The sequence below is a fragment of the Myotis daubentonii genome, chromosome 12, assembly GCF_963259705.1.
Source record: "Myotis daubentonii chromosome 12, mMyoDau2.1, whole genome shotgun sequence".
In the NCBI taxonomy this organism is placed as follows: domain Eukaryota; kingdom Metazoa; phylum Chordata; class Mammalia; order Chiroptera; family Vespertilionidae; genus Myotis; species Myotis daubentonii.
In genome coordinates this window covers 61,455,744-61,468,109 of record NC_081851.1, presented here as the reverse complement: position 1 = coordinate 61,468,109, position 12,366 = coordinate 61,455,744, and the positions used below count along the sequence as shown (strand labels likewise).

Genomic DNA, 12,366 nt, shown 5'->3' with positions numbered 1-12,366 from the left:
TCCCCTTTGTCTAAGGGAGACACGCTCAAGACCCTTCCCGCCAGAGCCTGACCTGAATCACGTGTCTCCTTGTATCGCCCCCCCCCCCCCCACACACACACACCCATAATGGAAACTTCTGTTGGCATGAGATTGATTGATGGCAGTGACCTTGTGTGGACAAAAACAACCCTCCCTATCCCTAAGGGATTTGAGCGCACCCGAGTCTCCGATGATTGGTTGAAGATACAAATTGCCAGCCAATGGGAGTGAGCCACACCCCACCAGGGCCTCATAAAAGGCAGGCACCTCAGGCCAACCTGCCCTTCTGATTCCAGACAGATGCCAGGAGGAAGGGTCTCTCCTTTGAGCCGCGAGATGGGTTCAGGACCAGGAAACCGCAATCTCAGCCGCCCCTTTGGGCCAAGACCCACTGACCCGCCTCCGCTCCGAAGGAATTCCTTAGGAGGAAGAGGAGGCTCCGGTGTGGAGGAGAAACCACTGGAAGAAAAAGGGAAGACTTCCTCCCGGTTCACAGAGACCGCCAGCACCCAAAGAGGAGAAGCAGGAAGCTGCTCCAGGCAGGGGAGCTCCGGGAAGAGGAAAAGAGGCTCCAGGGACAGCCCCTGCGCCACAGCAGAGCCCTCTCCCGGAGAGGAACGCAGTGCGGTTGGGGAGAAGCGAGCAAAGATTCCTGATGCTGCTGGCCACCGCAGCTGCGGCCAAGAGACTGGGCGCCCCTGCCCCAGCCGAGCGCAGAGGAAGCGCCCTGGGCACAGGAAACAGCCCAGATCCAGGCCCTCGGGAGGCCAGCCGCCACTGCTGAGGACAAGCCTGGTGACTTCCCTGCGCACCATGTCGGAGGCCACTTATGGCAACATCGTCCAGATGCAGCACCAGCAGGCACCTGCCCCGCTCAGCTGGCACCACTGGGCCCTGCTTGCCGAGCTGCGGGGGCATTTGCACGCCCAGATGCAGACCATCTATGCCATGGCCACCCAGGCCGCCTATGTCTTCCCTGCCGAGGCGTGGCTCAGCCCGGCCCCACCGCCGGGGCCTTCTGGTCCACAGGGAGATGGAGAGGAGAAGCCCAGAGCCCTTCCTGGGAGGGCGCCCTGGGAGCCGGGGCCTTCCTGGATTCCTCCGCAGGGCCCTGTGGGACAGAGACACAATGTGTGACTAAGTGGTTCGAATTGTCCTCACAAAGACTTTGAAAACCAAGACTCAGCTGGTGAACCCAGGGTTTCCTGCAAGACTAGAGTTCCAAACGATAAATTTCATCTTAGACACTTCATCTATGTTGTGGACACTGCTTTGGAGAGCCAAGCATTACTTCAAAATGAGAACCAATCTGTGGGTTCAATGCTCATGATTCAATTCCGAAAAGCCTGGAGCTCCTTTCGCTGTCACCTCCATCCCTGGAAGACTGATATCGCAAGCCTTGAGGACCCTTTCATTCTGTTGGAGAAATGTTTCTACTTTTCCATTGGATGGAATCCTCCTGAGATCACCATGTCCCTTTTGTTTCCCGCGAGTGACTGCATATGAAATGCTATTGGTCGCACGTATTTATCCTTCAGCTGGCTGATATGATAGGTGTAATTGTAAATTTCCTCCTATGTTATAGATTTCAATGGATTCCATTTTATTAGAGGATACTAAATAAATATTGGATAGTCTTATTTTCTTAATATATTGTATTTTATATGATTTTTTATTTGCACTTGATAATGGACTCATGTAATCTTTCATCAAATTAATTCTTATAATTTTTATATTTTTATTGCCTGTATTTACCTATCAAATCCCTCTGAGTGCTGTTTGTTTCAAGTCATTGATGAGCGTTACCTGCTCAGGTCCCCGGAGTCATGGCTGTTTGGCGCTCAAATCTGTCCATGTGCACATGGGGCACTGGGAGCCTTCACTGGGCCCTTACCTGGCTCTGGTTGGAAGGCCCAGCTGATTATGTAACTTTTATATAAGAAAATCAAAGTTTGGGGGGGAAAGGTGAAACCAGTTTAGCCCAACTGGCATAGCTCAATGTTTCAGCAAGACCTAGGAACCAGGAGGTGATCATGATTCAATTCCAGGTCAGGGCACCTGCCCAGGTTTTAGGCTCAGGATGCCTGGGATCAGTGATTCTCTCTCATCATTGATGTTTCTCTCTGTCCCTCTCCCTTCCTCTCTAAAATAAAATAAGATATATATTCAAAAGAAATGAGAGTTTAGTCCCAGCTTTTGTTGATGTGAACTCGACAGACCAGAGCGCCAGGGCCCAAACCAAAAATTCCCTCATTGTTCTCCTGCTATCATGTTACTTGTGGCCGCTTAACTATCTGTACTCACCTCAGCAAAAGAAGCCTGTGTCTATCATTTTACTCTTTATCCAGTCTAAGAGGTTCCCCCTCCCCCCACGGCCCTGCTTTGCTTTCTCCCACTTCCCTAATCTATCACCAGTGGATTTCCTGTAACCCACTTACGTCTCCTCCTTTGATTGCAAAGTATAAAACAGTGATGGCGAACCTTTTGAGCTCGGCGTGGCAGCATTTTGAAAAACCCTAACTTAACTCTGGTGCCGTGTCACAGGTAGACATTTTTTGATATTTGCAACCATAGTAAAACAGAGATTTATATTTCTGATATTTAACAAAGAAAAATCAAGCAACAAAAATGAGTTCAGAGGTGACACGCGTGTCATAGGTTCGCCATCACTGGTATAAAACAAGGTGGAAAACTTCCTTTCTCTGGAGCATTATCCCAATACAGTGGTCGGCAAACTCATTAGTCAACAGAGCCAAATATCAACAGTACAACGACTGAAATTTCTTTTGAGAGCCAAATGTTTTAAACTTAAACTCTATGGGTAGGTACATTGTTCTTAACTTAATTAGGGTACTCGTAAGCTGGCATTTGCTAAAAGCGTCCTCAATCTGAGGGGTCGACCTCAGCGAACATACCCCCACTGCTTCTAACGCCACTTCTTCCAAATAGACTCGCACAGGCCGAAAACCGACTTCTGCGCACGCGCCACGAAGTTTCCCTCGCACTGAACGTAGTGCGTGCCCGCACGGGTCCAAAGAGCCACATGTGGCTCGCCAGCCTCGGTTTGCCGACCACTGTCCCAATACATTGAGCTTCTGCTTCCTGGCAATTGTCAACAGTTTGGCTCAAATAAACTCACAAAAATTCTCTACAGGTTAGAGTGTTTTTATGCCAGCAACAGTCTAAAAATCTCATTTGGGATGAAGTTAAACCACTTATAAGACACTAAGAAATCAAACCACCATGTCTGAAAAATCTTTAAAGAGGGTATTTGTAACTGATATTGCAACTGAGAAACAAACTACCTTGACCCAAAACCTTTGCAATTTCATTTCTGACCATAATGGAGGGTTTTCTTGTCCGTGTTGCCCTCAGATCCAGTTTTGTTTTGAGTACTACTCAGCTTTGAAGTTTAGTGATGAATCCTATGTATAGGGCACGGTTTGGGAAGAGATTGGCTAGGAAATCAGTTCCCAAAAAAGGTCTTTTGAAAACCTTCCTTAATCATTAGCATCGTAACTATTTTTTTAAGTATATTTTTATTGATTTCAGAGAGAAAGCGGGGGGAGAGAGACAGACAGAGAGAGAGAGAGAGAGAGAGAGAGAGAGAGAGAGAGAGAGAGAGAGAGAGAACGAACATCAATTGGTTTCATCCTGCACACACCCGAGTCAGGCCAAATGAACCCACAAACAAGGTACTTGCCTTGACCAGAATTGAACCTAGGACTCTTCCATGAGTCTGGAGTATGGTGTGAGAGGAGGAGGAGCGGATGCAGAACCAGATGCTCTAACCACTGAGAACAGTGGCCAGGGCCTCACTTGGATCCTTACTGACCAGTTAGAGCAGCTCCATAATGTGCCATCAGAACATGTGATTCCAACCAATCAAGATAGTACTATGGGGTCCAATGAGTCAGCTCCAGATTGGATGAACCATTTGCTGACAACAGAACTCTCAGGGAGCAGAGTGGGGAATTTATAACAATCAGCCTCCCCTTTGTCTAAGGGAGACACGCTCAAGACCCTTCCCGCCAGAGCCTGACCTGAATCACGTGTCTCCTTGTATCGCCCCCCCCCCACACACACACCCCCATGATGGAAACTTCTGTTGGCATGAGATTGATTGATGGCAGTGACCTTGTGTGGACAAAAACAACCCTCCCTATCCCTAAGGGATTTGAGCGCACCCGAGTCTCCGATGATTGGTTGAAGATACAAATTGCCAGCCAATGGGAGTGAGCCACACCCCACCAGGGCCTCATAAAAGGCAGGCACCTCAGGCCAACCTGCCCTTCTGATTCCAGACAGATGCCAGGAGGAAGGGTCTCTCCTTTGGGCCGCGAGATGGGTTCACGACCAGGAAACCGCAATCTCAGCCGCCCCTCTGGGCCAAGACCCACTGACCCGCCTCCGCTCCGAAGGAATTCCTTAGGAGGAAGAGGAGGCTCGGGTGTGGAGGAGAAACCACTGGAAGAAAAAGGGAAGACTTCCTCCCGGTTCACAGAGACCGCCAGCACCCAAAGAGGAGAAGCAGGAAGCTGCTCCAGGCAGGGGAGCTCCGGGAAGAGGAAAAGAGGCTCCAGGGACAGCCCCTGCGCCACAGCAGAGCCCTCTCCGGGAGAGGAGCTCAGTGTGCTTGGGGAGAAGCGAGCAAAGATTCCTGATGCTGCTGGCCACCGCAGCTGCGGCCAAGAGACTGGGCGCCCCTGCCCCAGCCGAGCGCAGAGGAAGCGCCCTGGGCACAGGAAACAGCCCAGATCCAGGCCCTCGGGAGGCCAGCCGCCACTGCTGCGGACAAGCCTGGTGACTTCCCTGCGCACCATGTCGGAGGCCACTTATGGCAACATCGTCCAGATGCAGCACCAGCAGGCACCTGCCCCGCTCAGCTGGCACCACTGGGCCCTGCTTGCCGAGCTGCGGGGGCATTTGCACGCCCAGATGCAGACCATCTATGCCATGGCCACCCAGGCCGCCTATGTCTTCCCTGCCGAGGCGTGGCTCAGCCCGGCCCCACCGCCGGGGCCTTCTGGTCCACAGGGAGATGGAGAGGAGAAGCCCAGAGCCCTTCCTGGGAGGGCGCCCTGGGAGCCGGGGCCTTCCTGGATTCCTCCGCAGGGCCCTGTGGGACAGAGACACAATGTGTGACTAAGTGGTTCGAATTGTCCTCACAAAGACTTTGAAAACCAAGACTCAGCTGGTGAACCCAGGGTTTCCTGCAAGACTAGAGTTCCAAACGATAAATTTCATCTTAGACACTTCATCTATGTTGTGGACACTGCTTTGGAGAGCCAAGCATTACTTCAAAATGAGAACCAATCTGTGGGTTCAATGCTCATGATTCAATTCCGAAAAGCCTGGAGCTCCTTTCGCTGTCACCTCCATCCCTGGAAGACTGATATCGCAAGCCTTGAGGACCCTTTCATTCTGTTGGAGAAATGTTTCTACTTTTCCATTGGATGGAATCCTCCTGAGATCACCATGTCCCTTTTGTTTCCCGCGAGTGACTGCATATGAAATGCTATTGGTCGCATGTATTTATCCTTCAGCTGGCTGATATGATAGGTGTAATTGTAAATTTCCTCCTATGTTATAGATTTCAATGGATTCCATTTTATTAGAGGATACTAAATAAATATTGGATAGTCTTATTTTCTTAATATATTGTATTTTATATGATTTTTTATTTGCACTTGATAATGGACTCATGTAATCTTTCATCAAATAAATTCTTATAATTTTTATATTTTTATTGCCCGTATTTACCTATCAAATCCCTCTGAGTGCTGTTTGTTTCAAGTCATTGATGAGCGTTACCTGCTCAGGTCCCCGGAGTCATGGCTGTTTGGCGCTCCAATCTGTCCATGTGCACATGGGGCACTGGGAGCCTTCACTGGGCCCTTACCTGGCTCTGGTTGGAAGGCCCAGCTGATTATGTAACTTTTATATAAGAAAATCAAAGTTTGGGGGGGGGGGAGATGAAACCAGTTTAGCCCAACTGGCATAGTTCAATGTTTCAGCAAGACCTAGGAACCAGGAGGTGATGATGATTCAATTCCAGGTCAGGGCAGCTGCCCAGGTTTTAGGCTCAGGATGCCTGGGATCAGTCATTCTCTCTCATCATTGATGTTTCTCTCTGTCCCTCTCCCTTCCTCTCTAAAATAAAATAAGATATATATTCAAAAGAAATGAGAGTTTAGTCCCAGCTTTTGTTGATGTGAACTCGACAGACCAGAGCGCCAGGGCCCAAACCAAAAATTCCCTCATTGTTCTCCTGCTATCATGTTACTTGTGGCCGCTTGACTATCTGTACTCACCTCAGCAAAAGAAGCCTGTGTCTATCATTTTACTCTTTATCCAGTCTAAGAGGTTCCCCCTCCCCCCACGGCCCTGCTTTGCTTTCTCCCACTTCCCTAATCTATCACCAGTGGATTTCCTGTAACCCACTTACGTCTCCTCCTTTGATTGCAAAGTATAAAACAGTGATGGCGAACCTTTTGAGCTCGGCGTGGCAGCATTTTGAAAAACCCTAACTTAACTCTGGTGCCGTGTCACAGGTAGACATTTTTTGATATTTGCAACCATAGTAAAACAGAGATTTATATTTCTGATATTTAACAAAGAAAAATCAAGCAACAAAAATGAGTTCAGAGGTGACACGCGTGTCATAGGTTCGCCATCACTGGTATAAAACAAGGTGGAAAACTTCCTTTCTCTGGAGCATTATCCCAATACAGTGGTCGGCAAACTCATTAGTCAACAGAGCCAAATATCAACAGTACAACGACTGAAATTTCTTTTGAGAGCCAAATGTTTTAAACTTAAACTCTATGGGTAGGTACATTGTTCTTAACTTAATTAGGGTACTCGTAAGCTGGCATTTGCTAAAAGCGTCCTCAATCTGAGGGGTCGACCTCAGCGAACATACCCCCACTGCTTCTAACGCCACTTCTTCCAAATAGACTCGCACAGGCCGAAAACCGACTTCTGCGCACGCGCCACGAAGTTTCCCTCGCACTGAACGTAGTGCGTGCCCGCACGGGTCCAAAGAGCCACATGTGGCTCGCCAGCCTCGGTTTGCCGACCACTGTCCCAATACATTGAGCTTCTGCTTCCTGGCAATTGTCAACAGTTTGGCTCAAATAAACTCACAAAAATTCTCTACAGGTTAGAGTGTTTTTATGCCAGCAACAGTCTAAAAATCTCATTTGGGATGAAGTTAAACCACTTATAAGACACTAAGAAATCAAACCACCATGTCTGAAAAATCTTTAAAGAGGGTATTTGTAACTGATATTGCAACTGAGAAACAAACTACCTTGACCCAAAACCTTTGCAATTTCATTTCTGACCATAATGGAGGGTTTTCTTGTCCGTGTTGCCCTCAGATCCAGTTTTGTTTTGAGTACTACTCAGCTTTGAAGTTTAGTGATGAATCCTATGTATAGGGCACGGTTTGGGAAGAGATTGGCTAGGAAATCAGTTCCCAAAAAAGGTCTTTTGAAAACCTTCCTTAATCATTAGCATCGTAACTATTTTTTTAAGTATATTTTTATTGATTTCAGAGAGAAAGCGGGGGGGGAGAGAGAGAGAGAGAGAGAGAGAGAGAGAGAGAGAGAGAGAGAGAGAGAGAGAGAGAACGAACATCAATTGGTTTCATCCTGCACACACCCGAGTCAGGCCAAATGAACCCACAAACAAGGTACTTGCCTTGACCAGAATTGAACCTAGGACTCTTCCATGAGTCTGGAGTATGGTGTGAGAGGAGGAGGAGCGGATGCAGAACCAGATGCTCTAACCACTGAGAACAGTGGCCAGGGCCTCACTTGGATCCTTACTGACCAGTTAGAGCAGCTCCATAATGTGCCATCAGAACATGTGATTCCAACCAATCAAGATAGTACTATGGGGTCCAATGAGTCAGCTCCAGATTGGATGAACCATTTGCTGACAACAGAACTCTCAGGGAGCAGAGTGGGGAATTTATAACAATCAGCCTCCCCTTTGTCTAAGGGAGACACGCTCAAGACCCTTCCCGCCAGAGCCTGACCTGAATCACGTGTCTACTTGTATCGCCCCCACCCCCACCCCACACCCCTATGATGGAAACTTCTGTTGGCATGAAATTGATTGATGGCAGTGACCTTGTGTGGACAAAAACAACCCTCCCTATCCCTAAGGGATTTGAGCGCACCCGAGTCTCCGATGATTGGTTGAAGATACAAATTGCCAGCCAATGGGAGTGAGCCACACCCCACCAGGGCCTCATAAAAGGCAGGCACCTCAGGCCAACCTGCCCTTCTGATTCCAGACAGATGCCAGGAGGAAGGGTCTCTCCTTTGGGCCGCGAGATGGGTTCACGACCAGGAAACCGCAATCTCAGCCGCCCCTCTGGGCCAAGACCCACTGACCCGCCTCCGCTCCGAAGGAATTCCTTAGGAGGAAGAGGAGGCTCGGGTGTGGAGGAGAAACCACTGGAAGAAAAAGGGAAGACTTCCTCCCGGTTCACAGAGACCGCCAGCACCCAAAGAGGAGAAGCAGGAAGCTGCTCCAGGCAGGGGAGCTCCGGGAAGAGGAAAAGAGGCTCCAGGGACAGCCCCTGCGCCACAGCAGAGCCCTCTCCCGGAGAGGAGCGCAGTGCGGTTGGGGAGAAGCCAGCAAAGATTCCTGATGCTGCTGGCCACCGCAGCTGCGGCCAAGAGACTGGGCGCCCCTGCCCCAGCCGAGCGCAGAGGAAGCGCCCTGGGCACAGGAAACAGCCCAGATCCAGGCCCTCGGGAGGCCAGCCGCCACTGCTGCGGACAAGCCTGGTGACTTCCCTGCGCACCATGTCGGAGGCCACTTATGGCAACATCGTCCAGATGCAGCACCAGCAGGCACCTGCCCCGCTCAGCTGGCACCACTGGGCCCTGCTTGCCGAGCTGCGGGGGCATTTGCACGCCCAGATGCAGACCATCTATGCCATGGCCACCCAGGCCGCCTATGTCTTCCCTGCCGAGGCGTGGCTCAGCCCGGCCCCACCGCCGGGGCCTTCCGGTCCACAGGGAGATGGAGAGGAGAAGCCCAGAGCCCTTCCTGGGAGGGCGCCCTGGGAGCCGGGGCCTTCCTGGATTCCTCCGCAGGGCCCTGTGGGACAGAGACACAATGTGTGACTAAGTGGTTCGAATTGTCCTCACAAAGACTTTGAAAACCAAGACTCAGCTGGTGAACCCAGGGTTTCCTGCAAGACTAGAGTTCCAAACGATAAATTTCATCTTAGACACTTCATCTATGTTGTGGACACTGCTTTGGAGAGCCAAGCATTACTTCAAAATGAGAACCAATCTGTGGGTTCAATGCTCATGATTCAATTCCGAAAAGCCTGGAGCTCCTTTCGCTGTCACCTCCATCCCTGGAAGACTGATATCGCAAGCCTTGAGGACCCTTTCATTCTGTTGGAGAAATGTTTCTACTTTTCCATTGGATGGAATCCTCCTGAGATCACCATGTCCCTTTTGTTTCCCGCGAGTGACTGCATATGAAATGCTATTGGTCGCACGTATTTATCCTTCAGCTGGCTGATATGATAGGTGTAATTGTAAATTTCCTCCTATGTTATAGATTTCAATGGATTCCATTTTATTAGAGGATACTAAATAAATATTGGATAGTCTTATTTTCTTAATATATTGTATTTTATATGATTTTTTATTTGCACTTGATAATGGACTCATGTAATCTTTCATCAAATAAATTCTTATAATTTTTATATTTTTATTGCCCGTATTTACCTATCAAATCCCTTTGAGTGCTGTTTGTTTCAAGTCATTGATGAGCGTTACCTGCTCAGGTCCCCGGAGTCATGGCTGTTTGGCGCTCCAATCTGTCCATGTGCACATGGGGCACTGGGAGCCTTCACTGGGCCCTTACCTGGCTCTGGTTGGAAGGCCCAGCTGATTATGTAACTTTTATATAAGAAAATCAAAGTTTGGGGGGGGGGAGATGAAACCAGTTTAGCCCAACTGGCATAGTTCAATGTTTCAGCAAGACCTAGGAACCAGGAGGTGATGATGATTCAATTCCAGGTCAGGGCAGCTGCCCAGGTTTTAGGCTCAGGATGCCTGGGATCAGTCATTCTCTCTCATCATTGATGTTTCTCTCTGTCCCTCTCCCTTCCTCTCTAAAATAAAATAAGATATATATTCAAAAGAAATGAGAGTTTAGTCCCAGCTTTTGTTGATGTGAACTCGACAGACCAGAGTGCCAGGGCCCAAACCAAAAATTCCCTCATTGTTCTCCTGCTATCATGTTACTTGTGGCCGCTTGACTATCTGTACTCACCTCAGCAAAAGAAGCCTGTGTCTATCATTTTACTCTTTATCCAGTCTAAGAGGTTCCCCCTCCCCCCACGGCCCTGCTTTGCTTTCTCCCACTTCCCTAATCTATCACCAGTGGATTTCCTGTAACCCACTTACGTCTCCTCCTTTGATTGCAAAGTATAAAACAGTGATGGCGAACCTTTTGAGCTCGGCGTGGCAGCATTTTGAAAAACCCTAACTTAACTCTGGTGCCGTGTCACATGTAGACATTTTTTGATATTTGCAACCATAGTAAAACAGAGATTTATATTTCTGATATTTATTTTCTATATTTAACAAAGAAAAATCAAGCAACAAAAATGAGTTCAGAGGTGACACGCGTGTCATAGGTTCGCCATCACTGGTATAAAACAAGGTGGAAAACTTCCTTTCTCTGGAGCATTATCCGAATACAGTGGTCAGCAAACTCATTAGTCAACAGAGCCAAATATCAACAGTACAACGACTGAAATTTCTTTTGAGAGCCAAATTTTTTAAACTTAAACTATATGGGTAGGTACATTGTTCTTAACTTAATTAGGGTACTCGTAAGCTGGCATTTGCTAAAAGCGTCCTCAATCTGAGGAGTCGACCTCAGCGAACATACCCCCACTGCTTCTAACGCCACTTCTTCCAAATAGACTCGCACAGGCCGAAAACCGACTTCTGCGCACGCGCTACGAAGTTTCCCTCGCACTGAACGTAGTGCGTGCCCGCATGGGTCCAAAGAGCCACATGTGGCTCGCCAGCCTCGGTGTGCCGACCACTGTCCCAATACATTGAGCTTCTGCTTCCTGGCAATTGTCAACAGTTTGGCTCAAATAAACTCACAAAAATTCTCTACAGGTTAGAGTGTTTTTATGCTAGCAACAGTCTAAAAATCTCATCTGGGATGAACTTAAACCACTTATAAGACACTAAGAAATCAAACCACCATGTCTGAAAAATCTTTAAAGAGGGTATTTGTAACTGATATTTCAACTGAGAAACAAACTACCTTGACCCAAAACCTTTGCAATTTCATTTCTGACCATAATGGAGGGTTTTCTTGTCCGTGTTGCCCTCAGCTTTGAAGTTTAGTGATGAATCCTATGTATAGGGGACGGTTTGGGAAGAGATAGGCTAGGAAATCCGTTCACAAAAATGGTCTTTTGAAAACCTTCCTTAATCATTAGCATCGTAACTATTTTTTTTAAGTATATTTTTATTGATTTCAGAGAGGAAGGGGGGGGGAGAGAGAGAGAGAGAGAGAGAGAGAGAGAGAGAGAGAGAGAGAGAGAGAGGAGAGAGAGAGAGAGAAAACGAACATCAATTAGTTTCATCCTGCACACACCCGAGTCAGGCCAAATGAACCCACAAACAAGGTACTTGCCTTGACCAGAATTGAACCTAGGACTCTTCCATGAGTCTGGAGTATGGTGTGAGAGGAGGAGGAGCGGATGCAGAACCAGATGCTCTAACCACTGAGAACAGTGGCCAGGGCCTCACTTGGATCCTTACTGACCAGTTAGAGCAGCTCCATAATGTGCCATCAGAACATGTGATTCCAACCAATCAAGATAGTACTATGGGGTCCAATGAGTCAGCTCCAGATTGGATGAACCATTTGCTGACAACAGAACTCTCAGGGAGCAGAGTGGGGAATTTATAAAAATCAGCCTCCCCTTTGTCTAAGGGAGACACGCTCAAGACCCTTCCCGCCAGAGCCTGACCTGAATCACGTGTCTCCTTGTATCGCCCCCCCCACACACACACCCCCATAATGGAAACTTCTGTTGGCATGAGATTGATTGATGGCAGTGACCTTGTGTGGACAAAAACAACCCTCCCTATCCCTCAGGGATTTGAGCGCACCCGAGTCTCCGATGATTGGTTGAAGATACAAATTGCCAGCCAATGGGAGTGAGCCACACTCCACCAGGGCCTCATAAAAGGCAGGCACCTCAGGCCAACCTGCCCTTCTGATTCCAGACAGATGCCAGGAGGAAGGGTCTCTCCTTTGGGCCACGAG

The 12,366-nt window shown here is 48.5% G+C and overlaps 3 protein-coding genes across 3 annotated transcripts; all 3 read left to right on the top strand.

The window, feature by feature from the left end:
* Positions 1-357: 357 nt before the first annotated feature.
* On the top strand, positions 358-1,158 carry LOC132213710 (protein FRG2-like). The gene has a single exon (XM_059660667.1). The coding sequence runs from the start codon at positions 358-360 to the stop codon at positions 1,156-1,158; it is 801 nt and encodes a 266-aa protein (XP_059516650.1).
* Positions 1,159-4,365: 3,207 nt separating this feature from the next.
* LOC132213709 (protein FRG2-like) lies at positions 4,366-5,166 on the top strand. The gene has a single exon (XM_059660666.1). It carries the CDS (start codon positions 4,366-4,368, stop codon positions 5,164-5,166), a length of 801 nt encoding a protein of 266 aa, XP_059516649.1.
* Positions 5,167-8,369: 3,203 nt separating this feature from the next.
* LOC132213708 (protein FRG2-like) lies at positions 8,370-9,170 on the top strand. The gene has a single exon (XM_059660665.1). It carries the CDS (start codon positions 8,370-8,372, stop codon positions 9,168-9,170), a length of 801 nt encoding a protein of 266 aa, XP_059516648.1.
* The last annotated feature ends 3,196 nt before the right edge of the window (positions 9,171-12,366 follow it).

Excerpts from the sequence above, each read along its gene's own strand:
- LOC132213710 (XM_059660667.1), top strand. The coding sequence starts at position 358 with ATGGGTTCAGGACCAGGAAACCGCAATCTCAGCCGCCCCTTTGGGCCA.
- LOC132213709 (XM_059660666.1), top strand. The coding sequence starts at position 4,366 with ATGGGTTCACGACCAGGAAACCGCAATCTCAGCCGCCCCTCTGGGCCA.
- LOC132213708 (XM_059660665.1), top strand. The coding sequence starts at position 8,370 with ATGGGTTCACGACCAGGAAACCGCAATCTCAGCCGCCCCTCTGGGCCA.